This window comes from Dipodomys merriami, unplaced genomic scaffold (genome assembly GCF_024711535.1).
Source record: "Dipodomys merriami isolate MVZ:Mamm:240054 unplaced genomic scaffold, mDipMer1.0.p SCAF_22, whole genome shotgun sequence".
Taxonomy (NCBI): domain Eukaryota; kingdom Metazoa; phylum Chordata; class Mammalia; order Rodentia; family Heteromyidae; genus Dipodomys; species Dipodomys merriami.
Window position 1 is genome coordinate 12,384,188 of NW_027203604.1, and position 19,100 is coordinate 12,403,287.

The window sequence follows — 19,100 nt, forward strand, 5'->3', positions numbered from 1 at the left end:
TCCTGAGTGTCTCCAGGTCTCACTGCCTTTTGAACTTTGTGATGATGTGTTTGGTCTTCTCTTCTGGCAGCTCGGAACCTTCATTGGTATCTTAATTTTCTCTACCAAAGTGTGGACAGGATCAGATTTTCTTTGGCCCAGAAAATGCCTTTCTCATGGTAAATTCTTGGGATCTTAGTGAATCCAAGGAAGGGATGAATGATTAGAACTAGGTAAAAGCACTGGTGTGAAGATATGTCTAATACGTGTCAAATCACAAGATAAATTTTATTATGCATTGACTGTAATTTTTCTCTTAGTTTTTGTCTTCTATCCAGTTCTTTTTTATTTTTCCTTGTTAGCTGTGTGTATGTGTGTACATGTGTATGTGTATACCAGTAATGGGGCTTGAACTCAGGCCTGGGCACTATCCCTTAGCTTTTTCCATTCAAGACTGGCACTTTACACTTGAGTCAGAGCTCCACTTCTAGCTTTTTGGTGGTTAATTGTTGATAATTGTTTCACTGACTTGGCTTCTTAGGTTGATTTTGAACAGAGATCCCCCAATTTGAGTTTTCTGAGGAGCTAGGATTACATGTGTGGCTCTTTCTTAGCTTTTCTTAAGTAATTCAAAAGCTTAATGCACAATTGAATAGCACTACATACTGAGGAGAACCAACTACTACTCAGACAACATTACTCACATTTTCTTTCTATAGTACTTGGGGGGAGAGGAGGGGATAGTATTGGTTTTCAAAGAGCAAATGTCTTAAGAACATAGAGTAACAAATTACCAGCATCTCTACTCATTCATCAGGATTGCTTATTATAAAATCATAAATATTTTATAAGGAGCAATTGTTAACACTAAAAGTCTAGCACGTAGAATATTTGATCCTTGATACTCTGTACAAGTTTATAAATCACTTGTCCTCCACAGCATCCTGACTCCCCAGGAGAAACTAATGCCCTGGTAACTGATCAGTTCAGATTTATTCACCAGGGCAGCTGATACCAGGAAGCAGGCTTGGCCATTCCTTTGTTTTGTACAACTCAAAATGTGGTTTGTGAATTAGAAAACTTCCCAATAAAAATGCACCATCTCAGGCATCCCTCACCATCCCATAACTACCAGATCAGAATCCCAACTTTCACAATATCCCATGATGTTTTCTGTATACAATAAAGTTTGAGACAAACACTTATAAGTCATAGAATAAGAAGGACAGGAGATTGTGTGTGTGTGTGTGTGTGTGTGTGTGTGTGAGAGAGAGAGAGAGAGAGAGAGAGAGAGAGAGAGAGAGAGAGAGAGAGAGAGAGAGAGAGAGCGCTCAACTGAAGGGACTCGTAGATGTCTAGATGCAGAACACGTCTATTCTCAGTAGCTTCTTGCAGTCTCTGCAACTGTTGTCTGAATGGCTAGCGTTCGCAGCTGAACACGAGAGGGTGGGAACACTGCACCCAAACCAGGAGGATAAGGCACCGAAGCCCACAGGGAAAGCTTCTTTTCAGAGACTTCAGAAGCCCCCACGGGAGCGCATTTCCCCATCTCCAGGTTCTGGGTGCATTTCTCCTTGTACTTCCTCTCACTCTCCTGCCTCCTCTCATTCCCTTAAAGCTAGGTTTTCAGCTGGAAGCTGGTGTCTGCCTCCAGCCTCTCGGGCCGCGCCCCTCCCTGCACGCCCCGCTGGCCCTCTCCAGCCCAGTGCACCTGGGGCTGGCGTGGACTTGAATCTCAGGCCCAGCCCAGCTGGCGCAGACCCCGCCAGCCCGCGCCAGGGCACGGCACGCGCCTGAGAGAAACGGACAACGATCTTGGCCGCCGCCGCTGCTCTGGGCTTGTGGTATCTATCTGCCACGGGGAAGCCACGGGCAGGCAGCCGTGGGCTCCAGGGCTCAGACAGCCCTAGGGCCTGCTGTTCCAGGATGCCGGGGTCGGGGTACAGGGCGCCTGCCAGCAGGAGGATGAAGAACTTGGCAGGAAGAAGGCGAGAGAAGTTCTTGGGGAAGCCTAAAGCGCGCCCCAGCCCTGGTGAGTGGAGCCGCAGAGGGCGGTGTCTGGGCGCAGGCAGCACAGTTGGCCCTTCGAGGCCCGGGACATGGGGACAGGGGTTCTCCCGGGTGGGCCAGGGGCCCGCTGAGCCAGAAAGGGCATCGCCTGCACCACCAGGCACTGGCCCGCCTCGTGTGCGCCTGCATGAGCGGGTTTGTGATCTCACACAAGCAATTTGAGGGTCCTGGGCTTTAGAATGTGTCCAACTTTTAGGCAGATTAGGAAGAATTTATAACTCTCTGGAGAGAGAACTAAGGACCGTGGAGTTAGAGCTGTTCTAGAACAATCCTTTGGTTTGTCCCTTGAAGGGACTGTGATAGAGAAAATTACCTCTAAGCATTATGCCAGGGCCATTTGCCTGATCACTCTACAGGACTAAACGCTGAGATCTCGGTGTTCACCTTGATGAGGACCCCCTGAGACCCCTCACTGCAGATCAATGGTTCTGTACGTGAGAGTGTGCTGCAGGCATCGCAGGCCGCCTTACAGCCATCCCGAGATCTACGTGAGAGCTCTCATGCTTCAACCAGCTTCTAATGAGAGCGTGGATCCTAACAGTGTTAAATTTCTACTAAGAGGATACGAGCAGCTTGTGCTAAACGTTCCTATTCCAATGGTATTCTCAAAACAACTACTCTTCCTTCTGTGATTTTGTTCTTTACCTGGTGCATCAAAAGTTCAATTATGAATAATATTTGCAACTAGAGAAAACATTTTGTTTTATCGACAGTGACAACAGTTAGACCATGTACTTCTCTACTTAGAGTTTATCTATTTGGAATTTAATTCTCCACAGCGTGACTATGAGTAGAAACAGACAGCAGTCAGCCACACAATACTCCTTAACAGACCTTTCAAACTAGAAAGTGGTATTCAAGGCGAATGCTTTCATCTGTTCTATGAAGCTTTCTAGCCCATCTGGGCTGGGACTCAACTCCGCACACTTTGATTGTTTATTAGACCACTTTTGTGTCCTTGAAAGGAGGAATTACCACTACAGTTCTGTGTTAGGAGCTCTGCCTACAGGTTCATGAGTGTCTCCATAACATGGAATCAGACCTTCTCTAATGTTTGTGATCTTCTATGTATTCCCTTTATTTATTACTATGAGTCATTCATTGCCATGTTGTTAGTGCATTCGTAAAATTTATTCAAGATTTCTTTCTTCTTCACTTACAAGACAGCATTAGTATCTGAATGCTGGCAAACAAAAATGTGTAATCACCTTTATGAAGAAACTATCATCTCCTTATGATCCCCTTTCTTTTTAAGCAACAGGCACTTTTCACTTCTGAACCTCAAATGGTCAAATGAAATAGGTTTTGAGAAAAATGACACATAAATGTCTAGCCTTTAATGGCAACATTATGTGATTTTGGCTGAAATTTCTACACTACTGAACCAGATGTGGTGGTACAGACTGCAATCCCAGCTATTCAAGAGGTAAAAATTGGATGATCACAATCTGAGACTGGCTTAACATTTGGTATCTATTGGCTAACATTTGGTATCTATTGGCTAACTGAAAAGGTGAAACCGTGTTGACAAAGACAGTGGAAAATGACAGGAGTTAAGAGTAAGTGTTCCCAATGTAACCAACCTTCTTAAGTACTTTACAAATGCTTCAGCATTTGCCCACATAGCACTTGGGCAACTTCAATTTCTCTTCATTATTATATGGACATTTTCACCATTTCATTATTTATACATTAGTAAATCATGCTTTCATGGGTTTTTTTTCCTATGAAAGTGTGACTTGAGCCTATGTATGTCTTCAGTCACTAAGCTGCTAGGGAATTCCATGTTATCGGAACTCTCAAACTTCGTTTCATCATTCTTTGTACTATTAAAATTGCAATCCATGTGGAAATGATGTATTTGCAAAGTTTTCTGTGAGTTTCCAAGTATTCCTTACTTGTACTAAGTTTTATACTGTGTACTTTCTTCAATACTAATAGTCATTTTTCTTCTAGCTTCTCTTCATGTCTCTCACTTTATTTAAAAATTAACTTAAGGCTGATGCCAGTGGCTTAAGTCTGTAATCCTAAGTACTCAGGAGGCTGAGATCATAGGAACAGAACTCAAAGCCAATTGGGGCAGGAAAGTCTATATGACTCTTATCTCCAAGTAAGTAGCAAAAAGCCAGAAGTGGAGCTGTGGATCAAATGGTAGAGCACTAGCCTTGGGGGAAAAAGTTCAGGGACTGTGCCCAGACATAGAGATCAAGTACGTTGAAATCTTTGCATTTAGCAAGATAAAAATACACAGTTTTCTCTGTAGGTTACCAGCTTAACTTCTAAAGATAATTATTTGAATTTTTTCAGCAAACTCATAGTGGATGTAAAAATAGTCGGTTGTAATTAAAATAATTCAGAAGGTGTGAAGTAACAGAGTTATTGCTGAGTAAGTCAGTTCCATAAAGCTATTTTTGATACAGTTGAGTTAGTTTATGAATCTAATAATAAACAAGTTTTTAAAATGTTTTTTATTGTAAAAATACTGTACAGAGGGGTTACAGTTACATGAGTAAGGTAATGAGTACATTTCCTATCGAAAATAAACAGGTTTTCAATGTTATAGAAATTTCAGTATTTTTTCAGGCATCGCTCTAGAAAGATATATCTATTTTAAATATGTTACTTAAAGGTTAACAGCATTGTTAAATCAAATTATACAAAGTCTATGGGAAGAAATAGAAGATATATAAAGGAAAAAATGAGAAATATTAGGATTTAAAAAATAGTATAATAACAAAATAAACCTCTATGATGGACTAACTGGCAGAATGGAAATAACAGAAGAAAAAGTAAGTAAATTTGAGGATAGAACTATAGTACTTATGCAATATGAACAGCATAAAAAGTTGGAAAAACTGAACAGCACATTAGAGACTGATGGGACAATATTGATTCTAATATTTATATCATAAAAACCAGAAGAAATGGAGTCAAATAAACATACAAAAATAATGAAAAAACTCCATAAGTATGGAGAATAGCATATACCACTATATTATACCTGTATATTTATGCATTGAACAAATGCCAAACAAAATGGATCAACAGAAATATTTTCTAGGCTTTCTTATTCCTTCAAGCTAAGAATAACAATAATATGCTAAACAATCACTACAACAAAAAATCTGGAAAAGCAGAGAAGAATTTGCCTGGAGACAATGACTTAAAATAGATTTTTGAGCAGAAATTATGGAAGTCAAAATAAATTGGGTATATTTAAAATGCTAATAATTGTCAATCTAGAATTCTTTTTTTTTGGAGGGGGGGTTTGGTCATGGGGCTTGAACTCTGGGCCTGGGTGTTGTCCCTCAGCTCTTCAGCTCAAGGCTTAGCGCTCTACCACTTGAGCCACAGTGCCACTTCTGGCTTTTTCTTTTTGCTTATGTGGTGCTGAGGAATCGAACCTAGGGCTTCAGGCATGCAAGGCAAGGGCTCTACCACTAAGCCACCTTCCTAGCCCTTGTCAATCTAGAATTCTATGTCTAGCAGAAATATGGTTTTTGATTGAATGTAAAATGAAGACATTCTCTGATGAGCAAAGTATTAGGCTTTGTTGGCCTCATTTACTTGTGATTTAAATTCATAATCCTCAATGTTTATTGTTTTCTTTTTTAATCTCCAATTCACTTTTAAAGTCTACTGTTAATTTTTAGCTTATAATCTATTCTTTGTGTTTCTCACTGTGTGTGTGTGTGTGTGTGTATAGGGGCTTGAACTCTTTTTTTGTACCATTCTAGTTATGGCTAGTACTCTACATCTTGAGACCTGCCCGCACTTCTGACATTTTTCTGGTCCATTAGCATTTCAAGTTCTAGGGCTTATCTGCCTGGAAATTGCTTTATGCCAGGAACCTCAAATCACAACCTCCTGAATAGCTAGGATTACAGGATTACCTAGTGGTCAATTCTTAAATCAACATATGGTAAACTGGTGTAGGAAATCCAAGCTTCAATAAATCTCTGCTACAGACACAATGCAATGTGTTTGTGTGCACACACATGCATGAATATGTTAATATCTACATACATAATTTTAATTTAAAAATTAAGAGCAAAAAGAAATGTGCAGAAGCATAATAAGGTCAGTCTAAGCACAGACTAGAAACCAGACAGACATTCTGTGCCAGAAGTGGAGCTGATACTACAGGCTTCCTGAGATGTGGTTCTGAATTTAAAATTTGATCTGAGTTTTAAATGTATAGTGATGCAGGAACTAAATGTATTGAGTATAGACAAACTATCTAAAGCAAGACTTCACCAGAGTTTCCATTTATTCAAGATTGCTTTCAACATGTTCTGCACCTGCTATAGGTCTAATTTGGAAAATGTTCTATGTGCTGCTGAGAAAAACGTGTATTCTGATGCTGCTGGGTGAAATATTCGGTAGATGTCTGTTAAATCTAGTTCATCCATGCAGTTGTTTAGATCTGCAGTTTCTCTGTTGAGTTTTTGCTGAGTTGATCTATCTAGTGGGGATAGTGGTATGTTAAAATCCCCAACAATTAATGTCTTTGGATCTATGTGAAATTTGAGGGAAAGTAGTGTTTCTTGGATGAATTTGGGTGCTCCGTTGTTTGGTGAATAGATATTTAGAATTGTAATATCCTCCTGAAGGAGAGATCCCTTAATTAGTATGTAGTAAACTTATCTCTTCTCACTAATTTTAATCCTGATATTAGGATTGCAACTCCCGCCTGTTTATGGGGGCCATTTGCTTGGTAGATTTTATTCCAGCCTTTCACTTTCAGAATATGTTTGTTGTTATGAGCAAGGTGGACTCTTGCAGGCAGCAGATCGAAGGATCTTGCTTTTTAATCCAACTAGACAGTCTGTGTCCCTTAATTGGAGAGTTTAGTCCATTAATGTTCGTTGTTAGGACTGAGAGGTGTTTGGTAGTTCCTGACATGTTATCCACCTTCTTGGGGGCTGCAACAGCTGGGTTCTTCCTATGGTTCTTGGATTCTCAGTTTGGGTGTGGTTTCTTGGTCGTTATTGTGGTCTTGTTGGTTTTCTATATGTAGGACATCTTTATCTTTTGTAGGGCTGGTTTGGTGGAGATATATTGTTTCAGTTTTTCTTTGCTGTGGAAGGTTTTTATTTGACCTTCTGTTATGAAGGGGAGTTTAGCTGGGTACAGTATTCTTGGTTGATAGTTGTTTGTCTTTAGGGCATGGCATACATCATTCCAGGCTCTTCTTGCTTTGTCTCTGGTAAGAAATCTGAAGTTGTTATAATAATTGGTTTTCTTTTATAAGTGATTGATCTTTTCTCCTTGACAGCTTTAGGGATCTTTTCCTTGGTCTGAATTGATCCTGTGCAAATTATCATGTGACAGTGGGATGTCCTGTTCTGGTCTGGTCTATTTGGGGTTCTAAAAGCTTCTTGTATCTGAATAGACCTATCTTCTTGCATGTTTGGGAAGTTCTCTGCTAGGATCATGTTAAAATAAATTTCCTAGACCATTAACTTCTGTCTCTAGGTGCTCATCTATACCCATTATCCTCAGATTAGGCCTTCTGATGGTGTCTTCCAAATGTTGAATAGATCTATCATATTTCTTGGATTTGTCTTGGATAGCTGTATGTTCTTTCTCTATAATAGCTAGACTGTCTTCAATACACGAGATTCAATTGTCTTCATGGTCTAACCTACTGTCAAGACTTTCTACTTTGTTTTTTATTTCATTTCCTTCTAATTGGTCAGCTTTGATGGCTTCAAATTCTTTGCGGAGCTTTGTTTTAGATCTTGTATGAACTTCTTTACTTCCTTAATTTGGTGTTCAGTGTTTATTCTTAAATCACTTAGTTGATTAGTCATGGTTTCCTTGGACTCCCTTTCCTTCTGATGGGCTCCATTCAGCATTCCCTTTGTGGTCTCACTGGATTCCTTCAGCTCTCTGTTTATGGATTCCATGAATGTCTCTATTGATCTTTGTCTATTGTCATCCCGCTCGTGCAATTCCTGTATTACTCTTTGGTTAGCTTCCTCATGATTATGAAATTCCTGTCTTTCTCTTAGACTGTTCTCAGCCTGATCACACAATTCCTGTATTAATTTTTGAGTAGCTTTCTCAAGCTCATGAGATTCCTGTAGTAATTTTTGGTTAGCCTCAACATGCTCGTGAAGTTCCTGTATTAATCTTTGGTTTGCCTTGTCTTGCACCCTATCACACTCACACTGAGTCCTTTGCAGGTTTACAGTCTTTTCATTCACCATGTTTACCAGTAGTGTTTGTAGGGCTTTTTGAGAACTCTCCTCTGGATTATTCATTAACTGTTCTGTCACCTGATTATCCTGAGTGGGAGCTGAGATACCCAGACTTGTCATTTTTTCTTGTGTTTCTCTGTCTTGTTCTGCCCATTTGGCATGAAAATAACACCAATTTTGTGCTAGAACACTATATTAAGGCAAGCATCAACCAGAGCCCTGTAGTTGCACAGTCAAAATGGCAGATACAATTTAGTTCAAAAGATATAATCTATTCAGCATCAAACAACTATGGATTAATGGGCTAAGAACATCCAAGAGGGATTCAGCAAACCAGAAATTATTAGGTTTAGGGAGAATTGTGGGGAAAAATAGGATTAGAGGGATGTGGAGAGATAAAAGGAGAGTGAATTTAACCAAGTCCTAATCTCAGAGAGGGAAATGGATGGGACAAAATGATAGGAGAGAGATTTACAAAAATAAGAAAAATGATTAAACAAAAATTTAAATTTAAAAAATGATACACTTAAAATTATATAAGTATAAAGAAATGATATTGAGAGAAGAAAAGGATAGGATGAGAGGAGGGAAAAGATAAAAATGAAAAATGAAAAATAAAAATTCTTAAAATTGGAATACTTGAAAGTTATATAAGTATGAAGAAATAATACCTAAGAAATAATACTTAAGAAATAATAGCTTAAGAGGTTGTGAATTGAATAATAAGTTTCTGGATTTAGTATGTACATGATGAGGTATAAGGTCTAATAATCAACGATGGATATATATCTGGGGATAAGCAGAACAGCAATTAAGTCACAGAAAAAAGAAAGAGAAAAGAAAAAAGAAAAAGAAAAAGAAAAGGTCAAAAAGAGATTTTAAGAAAAGCACACACACACACACACACACACACACACACACACACACACACACACACACACACACTCCTAAAATAAAAATTGTAAAAGGAAAAAGGAAAAAAATAGAAAACAATTAAAAACTAATAAATAGGTAGAAAAAAGAGTTCGTTGATTTTTTTTCTAGTAGGAGGAGGAAGAGCTTGTATGTCCCCTGTGTCAGTAACCAGTCTCTTGGTGGGGTCTCTGGTGTTTGGTTTTCCTGTGGCTTGATTGGTTTCTTAAGTTGGATTGTTTGAGCCAGGCAGACAGCTCTACCTTACCCAGGACTTTGTGATCTTCCTCCCACGCTAGTTCAGTGGGAGGGAGATCTGCTTTGAGTATCACAAAAGAAGGAGATGGCTGTTTCCTCTAGTTTGGAGATGCTGTGATGAGGCTAGGTTCTGGGTAGGGGTGAGGCCTTTCAGCAAACAGTAGCTTTTCCTTGAGAGGCTAGCTCCTGAGACACACACAGAGCCCAGCCTGGAGCCATTCTCAGGGCTTATGTTTACTGAGTTTCAATTGTTTGGCTAGGCTGCAGCATGGGGAGGGGCAGCCTCTGGCTCTGTTTACCCAGTGAAGAAAGTCACTCTTCCAGGGGCAGAGCTTTCTCTGCCTGGGCAGGGTGACTTTCCCCTGTGTGGAGCTAAGCCTGGCAGGTTAGGTCAGGTTCCTGTGACTTGCTAATGGCTCCAATTGTTTCCTTCCAAGGCCTGGGTTGGAGCTAGTTGCTTGGCCAGGCCTTTGTCCATATCAAAGATGGAGATTTTTTCTGGTGGTGGGGGAGGAGCTGCCTTCCTACTGAGGCTTCGCTTCGTGAGAAGGAGTGAGGATGTCAGAGCTCTACTCATGCCAGACTCTTGGTTCCTGGGTTGTCCCTGGTATGTGATCTGCAGGATGAAGATTTCTGCTCCTTGTCAGTTCATGCTGGTAGTGAGTAGAATCTGCTCGCATGATGCGTCTGGCACCTTTGTCCCAGACTTTCTCTGTTGGTATGGTGGCTGCAGCTGCCGCAGCTGCGGCTACCAACAAGTGCTCAGATCTGTCTCCTTGACCAAGCTGCCTGGATTTTCCCTCTCTGGCCAAACTCTCTGTACTGTGATGGCACACTTGGTGTGATTCTCTAGCCTAGGACTGTTCACTGGAACACTAAAACTGCTTTCTATGTGAGAGCTTGTTTAGCCTCCAGCTTCTCCTCTGCCATCTTCCTTGGGTCTCCTAGTACTTACTGGTGTGTAAGAGTCCCCCTAAATGATATGAGAGGGAAAGGTCTAGAAGAAATATTTGAAAAATGGAATTTTTGTACAATTGTAAAGGTAGATATGAGCACTTTAAGATGGTATTATCAGATAATATTTAGTAAAGCCATGCTTAAGAAATTTCCATGAAATTGAACAACCTTGGGTATAAAGAGAAAATTTAAAACTAGAGGTTTGTACTGAGAGCTGGCCTTTGACAGTGGACTTGAATTTATTTTTCTAGAGAACACAGAAAATACAATGGAGAAATATTTAAATTATGTGCAAAGATAACAATCCAGGTATTCTGTAACAAACCCAAAACATTGTTCAAGGATAAAGAAAAGAGAATATACAAACAAAATTTCCAATAAACAACATCAAGTTAATTTCATCTAGGTAATTAACATAAATGAATCTCCCATTCATTTATCTTCTCCAGAGTAGTTAGGGAATGCTGTTCATAAGCAAGCAACTGGAATAGAGAAAGACTTTATCTATGGGAAATAGCATAGAAAATTTTACAGTATTACTGAGTTTAATGTTTCCTGATTAACTATACTTTTTCACTTCACAATAAAGTTAATCTTTGAAAAGATAGTAGAAAGCAGTGAAACAGATGGTTGATATGTAGAGTGTGATAATGCTAGGAATACAGAAATGTTAAGTCATTTGATGATGTTTGAAACTGATTAATCCCAGGAGAACATAAAGTTCAGAGGAAAAAACAATGTGTCTAGCCAGCAAGAAACATGAAATAAAATGTATTTCATTTCAAAATGGATCAGTAACCATAGTTTACATCAGTAGATTAAAGCTCTGATTATCTGGTTCTTTTCTATTTGCTGTCTAGCCACTATGAGGGACCAGAGAGATGGTGTTAGAAGCAACAGTTTCTACACTTCACATTATTCGTGGGATCATTATCCCCATAAAAGGGATGCTGCATTTTTCAGAGAATCACCTGGAGGTCGAAAGGACTCTCCACACAGCAGATCTGGCTCCAGTGTTGGCAGCAGAAGCTACTCTCCAGAACGGAGCAAACCTTATTCATTCCACCAGTCTCAGCACAGAAGAAGAGAGAGATCTGCTCAGTCTTTGAAAACATCAGGAGACACTTCAACTTGGAGCTCTTCAGCACTTCCTTCCTCAAAGAGGGTACCTGCTGTACCATTAGTCACTGAGAAGCCTGAAGAACCTGAGTCAAACACAACAGATTGGATAGAATTATTTGAAGATGCTCAGCTAGACAGTCGCTCTAAAGCAATAGCATCAAAAATGAAGGAGATTGAACGGATTTACAGGCAAGACTGTGAAACTTTCGGGATGGTGGTGAAAATGCTGATTGCAAAAGAACCCTCATTAGAACAGACTATACAGTTTGCTCTGAGGCAGAATTTGCAAGACATAGGTAAGCGGTGTATTGAAGAGCTGAAGAATTTCATTGCAGAGTATGATAATGCTACTCAAGGTTTTTGAAATCCTTTTTAGAAGTTACTGTTCAGGAAAAATAAATAAACAAACAAACAAGGAAGTGTTTCTAGATTTAATAACCCCTGCCTCTGGAGTGTGTAAATCCTTAATATGTGGAACTTTTGTGGTGAAGAGAAATACTTTATAATATACGACCACATTTCCAATTCAGTTAAACATCTAAATTAGTTTTGTAAAGATAGTGTAATTAGATTTTTTTCTTAATGTAAAGCCAACTAGTCCTTACTCATAATCACATCTCCTCATTCCAAAAATGAGGGTTAATTTATTAATCTTTGAAAAACAGTTTCTTTGTAAAGCAGTTTTTGTACTTTCTACTCTTCCATGTAGTGGTTTGTTTGGCCATGTGAGTATATTTTCTACTTAGAGATCATTCCATTTAAACATGAGTAGTCTTTTGCATTCTTTTTTTTTTTTTTTTTTTTGGGTCCGGTTGTGGGCCTGAACTCTGGGCCTGGTGCTGTCCCTCAGCTCTTCAGCTCAAGGCTAGAGCTCTACCACTTGAGCCACAGCACCATTTCCGGCTTTTTTTTCCCTGCTTATGTGGTGCTGAGGAATCAAACCCAGGGCCTCATGCATGCAAGGCAAGTGTTCTACCACTGAGCCACCTTCCCAGCCCTCTTTTGCATTCTTGTAGCAGAAAATGCCATATGAAAATCATTAGCATTTGAGTTGTGATTTTATACTGATTCTTTGTGTTTGTTAGGCCTTGTAACATTGAGCAAGTCAAGGGTACTGTCTTAATAAATTAGTACTCTGCTATTTTAGTGAATTCTCATTCAGCAACAAAACAAGTTTAAAACCTCTATAGTACACCTTAAAATTATTTCCCCCACATAAGTGAACTCTCTGTGCTTTCTCCATTAAAATACTCTTGAAACTTTTGAGTACTCTGACAAAATCTTAAACATTATCATGTAATAAGAATAAAAGAAAGGACAATTTGAGATGGAAGATAAATATTTTATTTTTATTTTTTTGGGTCTGGTCATGGGGCCTGAACTCTGGGTCTGGGCGCTGTCTCTGAGCTCTTCAGCTCAAGGCTAGCACTCTACCACTTGAGCCACAGCACCACTCCTGGCTTTTTTTTTCCTGCGTATGTTTTACTGAGGAATCGAACCCAGGGCCTCATGCATGCAAGGCAAGCGCTCTACCACTGAACCACCTTCCCAGCCCTCGAAGATAAGTATTTTAATGATGTGATTCCTCAAACATCTTTCTGAGGAAAAATTCAACATACACCAGAGGATTGGAGATTTACGTTTTCATAAGCTCATAATTAAAAATGGGTGATTGATCACATGATCATGATTAAACTATTTATAGATTAGTCATGCATTAATCTCTGTAATCTGAGTGTTTTGTTCTGCTTACTTATAGATGTTCCTAAACCATCAAAAGAGTTCTTGAAAGAAACAAAGGACAATAAACAGTAAGCTAGCAAACAGTCCTGTGTACCAATCCTTCATGAGTGAGCCAACCAATGTTCTAATGGTCCCAGTTAGTTTCTGAAACTTGGTTGCTTTTTGATTATTTTTTAAGATCTCAAAAAACTTTATAATATCTGCTTTCCCTCTGCTGATCATCAGGCTTTATGATAGGACAATGAAAGTTTTGTCACATCAGTTGGGAAATGAAAAAACAATAACCTACAAACAATAAGAACATTAAAAAAAATATACTGTCAGGAACACATCTGAATTTATGTACCATAAATTAGACTTTAAAAGGCATTTAAAAAGCGAAAACCCAAACAAGTTGAATTAACACTGATAAGCCTAACAGAATGCTGACAGTGGCAAGCATTGTGCAGCTTGAAATGCTTGTACCTATAACAAAATTTATGTTAGGAAAGGAATTTTTATTTAAATATAGATCAAGATAGAAACAGAATCCCAGGAGCAAATCAAGTTACCCCCTAAAGAGAGGGATGGAAGAGAAACAGAGATGAATCAGAGCAGAACAATGTGTTATAGCAGCAAATGGGCTTTGGAACTAAGAAAGAAAACCAGAACCACCTCCCAGCTTCAGAACCTCTGAGTTTCCTTATCTCTGTTTACAAAACTCTGAAAGACTGAATATATAATACTCAATGAGCATTAAAACATGGGCTAACTAGCTCACTCCTCATATGTGCACCCTCTAGCCAAACACCATCATGACTTTAGCCAAGAGAGATTGGGTGTAATGGCTTGTTACTGTTTGGAGGACCATGAATGATGTAGCTTCACAGCCAGTGAGTGTAAGCAAAGACTGGGGTGCAGGCTCATGTTTCAGTGGTTGGGGAGAAATTCACAGAAGTGGAATGTTGATCCAGATTGGAAGCTGGTAGAAAGTAGAGGTGATTCTATAATTGATTTTCCAGTAATTATTATCTAGAAAGCAGGAAGAGTAGACTAAGACTAGATGGTTAAATGGTAAGGAAATAATAAGCACTTGGAAGAGGAGTTGTGGCTCAAAATGACAGAGCACTAGCCTTAAGGAAAAGAGCTCAGGGATAGCACCCACGCCTTGAGTTCAAGCTCCACAACTGACAAAAAAATGTTAGTTAAAAAAAAAGAAATTATACATGCTCCTCTTATTCAGGAGAGAAGAGTGTTTGGTCATTTTCATGGGGGGGCATTAATTTTTATATTTGTCTGTGTTTAGACAGGATTATTGAGTACTATTATTATTGGCCTAATTCATCTCAGTTGTCTGATTCATCTCAGAGGAGTCTGATGTTGATGTTGGAGAAAGTTCTTCATGGTCAGCAGGTCAAGACATAAGGCCAGGAACTTCACAGTCCAGCTGATAGAGGTGGCCATCTCCGCTGGTACATGCTACCTTCCTTTACCACCCATAACAATCTATTAAATCTTTAGTTATTATTGAGATATTCTCATTTTAATTTACAGAAGAGTAGGTATTCACGATGTACACCATTATGTTTTCAATTATGTATATATTGTGGGAAAGCTAAATCAGACCACACAACATATAAATTACTTAGTGTACATTTTTGTGATGATACAACTTAAAATGTACTCTCAATCATGTCCAAAAATATAGTACATTGCTGCTAATGATACTCACCATGGTGAATCACAGGTATCTTGAACAAATAATTATTCTCAAAAAGTTTGTAGCTATTGGCCAATACTGCCATAACCCCACCACTCCAGTCTCTCATTTCACACATGTCTACAGCATACAGATAAAGAAGCCAAGCCTACCCAGCCACTAAAAAGGAAGAATGGTATTTGAATCCAGGTGCACCTCTGGGGGATCCTGACCAGTGCCTATAACTTCTATATAATTTGATCTCTTGATGATAGTTGGCATCACCTTAAAATCTGTACTTGAGGCATGGATGTACCCGACTTATGAAAAGCCTTCAACAAAGAAATGTGGGACCAAGTTGCTATTATTATAGGCATATTTTTCATTTTTCAGGATGCCTGCATTTTGAGTTAAGCATCTGAGAAGGAATTGGAAACTTGCTTCTGGGCCAGATTTCATCATGAGCTGACTTGGGAGGAGCTACAGAATTACTAAAAAACTCTAAAAGTCCTGTTGTCTAAAGAAGATTAAGAATGCTGAGTGAAACCAATTTGATTCTGTTTTGGAAAAGGACCATCTCTAAATAGTCTGGGTTAGGAACACAAAACAAAAATATAAAGATTCTTTCATTATTTATCCTTAAGAAACATAAATTTGATTTTAAAGTTTCCTATAGTGTTGACTGCAATTTCAAAATCAAGGTGTAACAGATAGGGCCCCTCTATGGAGCCAACATCTGAAGCAGGAATAAAACCATGGAGCTTCAGAATAACATGCATCCGTAAGGACATGCTTTTCCTCAGAATGCAAATACTATTAGAAAACTCTCTAAGTACAATTATTTGCTAAACTGCTGTCGGTGTCATTCCATTATCGTGCCACCAACTCCAGGCTCCTGGTGACTCCACAGAAAAATCTGGTGGTTACAGCTTGTCACTTGGGTGCCTTGAATCCCGTTGTCCATCTCACTACTTCTCCAATTTTTATCTTTCTTACTTCTCATCTCAATTCTCTACTAGTCAGGCTGGCAAACAAAATAGATCACATGGGCTTGGTTGTGCTGATAAATCATTGCATTTGCCCACCAACGTGAAATAATTTTATTTTTAAAAAAACCTTTTTGATAACGAGATTCCAGCATCTTGGCAGGGACAGTAAGAGATATATTATTTTGCATACCAGGAAGAGTGTACTTCCTGAGTAAAAGAGTATGTCAACTATTCTCTAATATTTTCAAGATGCTCAAAATAGGTTTTCTCTCCTAACTCTAAAAATTTCCAATTTGAATACCATGTTTGTAGGCTGGGAGAGGGAGGAGCTACTTATGAAATCAATAAATACAGAAATATAATATTACTACCTGGCTTCTATGGAATAAGAAATTAGTATTTTAACTTTATGAGTTTCTGTGAAATAACGTTCAAGTAATAAACTTCACTTGCTGACCGTCATATGTGACACACTGATGAAACAAAATAACTCTCAATCTCAAATGATTCAAAAAGAGTAGAGAACACTAATTTGAAATTATTTTTTTCAGAAAACATCTATAATTTAATTCTGTGCAGATCATACCTGGAATGTCTCCTAAACTTTCTACCTGTTTAGTTTAAATGCCACCTAAGGAGAAAAGAAAAAAAATCAACCCAAATGGTCCAGATTCACCTTTTTTTTTTTTTTAAAGAAAAATCAACTGGAATTCTTAATTGCCATAAATTGTAATGAACAAGCTTACAAAAGAGGCCACAGTCAGTACTATAAGGAAAGCACTGGGCTTGCATCTACATGAGAGTTGTGGGAAAGTACAGATGCTGATAGACTTACCAAGGGCTTAGCCTCTGATTAAAAAAAATATACAAATGCAGAGGGTTTTTTTAAGGCACAGATTTGTTGAAATTCAATATTCAGGATGGTGTTTTTGCTTTAGCCATTTTACTTCATTACTGTTTTAACAAATCACATGAAATTTATCATGGGATTTAAAAAAATTAACAGCAAACTTGATACTTCATAATAGGAAATGAGTGAATTTAAAGACATAACAAACTGTTCAAAACTAAGCAAAGATACTGCTTTGACCATGTTATGGAGATGAGTAGTTGTATGTGTTTCCAGTTTATTTAAAATAGAAAACCTAATTATCATTGAAGAAGTGTTGGGAGAGGGGCGAACAAAATATTTAAAAATGTTGAATCACAGAAAGAAAATAATTAAAAGATTGCTTTGCAGAGAAAGGCCAAGAAAGGCCATTGTATCAGACAATGTCTGTGGTATCTTGCAGCTTTAAAAATCATTTTGACTCTGAATCATTTTAATTCTTATGTAAGTTTTATATAGATTACATTTTTTTAAAGTTCAGATTTTTGTCTCTATACAGTTTTAGAGTTGCTTGATAATTTTAAATATCTATATGCTACAAGAAAATACAAGAGAATAGTTTATCAAAAAAATTGTACTGTGATAATTCCAAATAGCCTCTTTAGATTTATACATTAACTACAGTTTGTCATAAAGGTGAACAAGTCACATTGCAGTAAGGTCCATTTTGAGACAATCTTACATGTAATTTAAAAGACCTTTGAAAACAAAAGTTATTTTGGTCATGTACTGATTGTTGGAAGAGAGGAAATGGTGGTCCTTTGACATTGCATTTATCATTATATTATTACTGTGGAATTTGGAAGCATAAGCTCTAGTTTTAGAAATTTGAGCTATCTTTATTATCTGTGAACGCCTTCTCAACCCCATGACCCAAAGTATTAATAACTCAAATGTTTAAGCTGTAGCGGGGAATTTTAATGAATTGTTCTACAAATCTTTTAAAGATGTTACAAAGAGACATGTCTATTTAAAACAGAATCAAAGTATCACAGGAAACCTTGTCTTTCTGTTCCTTTCATACAAATGCTTAATATGAAACATCATTTACGCTGGCTTTGTTTCTTTTACACACAGAGGAATGGTAGGTTTGTAACACTAGTCACACAAGACAAGGGCAGAGACTACAGAAGGATTATGTCAGATGGGTGTCTCAATTTGACTACATAGTGTCACTGGTGATCATGTGGGCTAAGCACCCATCAACCCAGTCCTTGAATTTCAAATATCTCATATTTCATCCATTATCTGATCCCCAATTTGTTTGAGAAACCAAAAGTCCAATAAACGTAAATGACTTATTAATGGTACTATAGCTATTTTTAAAAAGAGAGCTTGGAATCTAAGTCCTAGGTCTCTTGACCAGGTGTTCCTTCTACTATAAAAAGCTAGAACCCAATGTACTAAAATGTGCCCCCACACACAACAATCCTGTCATGTCTGTCTGTTCCCTTCCCATCTGAACTTCTCTTGTTACCCTTGTAAATGGCCTCTTTTAAGAGAGGGTCTGCTCATCTATTAGTCCTATTGTCCCTCCCCTTTCACATCCAAAGCCCCTAAAAAGATACCTGCTTCGATAACACAAGTGCACACAGCATTAACTTTGCCCTTTCCTTCAGATAGACTCGTAGTTACCCAAGCCTTTTGTTTTAAACTTGGTGATTCTTCCTAATCTTCATTTGTTTCAGTCTCCCAAAGGAACAGATCAAAGTGCACGCCACACACTTAAACCATAATGGCATGGCTCTACCCCGCTTATTGAGTAAACTCTTTATTGTAGACCCCTTGAACTCAAACTTGCCTTTCTGACCCCTAGGAGATGGTTTCCAGGTCAGCGATGTTGGCTAATCGTTTATTCTCCCTGCCTGTTCCTGCCTTCTGCTGCCCTCTAGCAACCATTGAGTAGCATGACAGGATTGGAAGCAATAAAGTCATATTCATTGAATTGAGCTATTGGATAGGTTGTTTTGGCTTCATACAAGTAAAAGTCAATACCTGTGATGTGATCAGTGACACTATCCTAAGGTTTCCTTGTCCAAGGTTTGACTTAGAACTCAATTTTAAAGTTAGAGCTGTGAGTTGGGAATGGTAACAACTGCTTATTATTACAGCACTTGCAAGACTAAGCTGAGATTCATGAGATCACAGCCGGCCTACCCTACATCCCACGTTCCAAACGAGTCTGCCATACAAAGTGAGACTTTGCCTCAAAAAAAAAAAAAAGAGCTGAAGAAATACTATCAATTCAGTCTAAATTTCTAAAATGTTTTGGTCCAACTCTGATGATCATCAATTCT

General features: G+C 38.4%; 1 protein-coding gene across 1 annotated transcript; it reads left to right on the forward strand.

The window, feature by feature from the left end:
* The first annotated feature begins 1,784 nt into the window (after window positions 1–1,784).
* Window positions 1,785–11,911, forward strand: LOC138834706 (periphilin-1-like). The gene is made up of 2 exons (XM_070033342.1): window positions 1,785–2,011; window positions 11,243–11,911. Exons 1-2 carry the CDS (start codon window positions 1,906–1,908, stop codon window positions 11,866–11,868), a joined length of 732 nt encoding a protein of 243 aa, XP_069889443.1. The 5' UTR covers window positions 1,785–1,905; the 3' UTR covers window positions 11,869–11,911.
* The last annotated feature ends 7,189 nt before the right edge of the window (window positions 11,912–19,100 follow it).

Coding starts and splice junctions, on each gene's coding strand:
- LOC138834706 (XM_070033342.1), top strand. CDS start 1,906: ATGCCGGGGTCGGGGTACAGGGCGCCTGCCAGCAGGAGGATGAAGAAC. Junction 2,012..11,242: donor TAAAGCGCGCCCCAGCCCTG/GTGAGTGGAGCC, acceptor TTTGCTGTCTAG/CCACTATGAGGGACCAGAGA.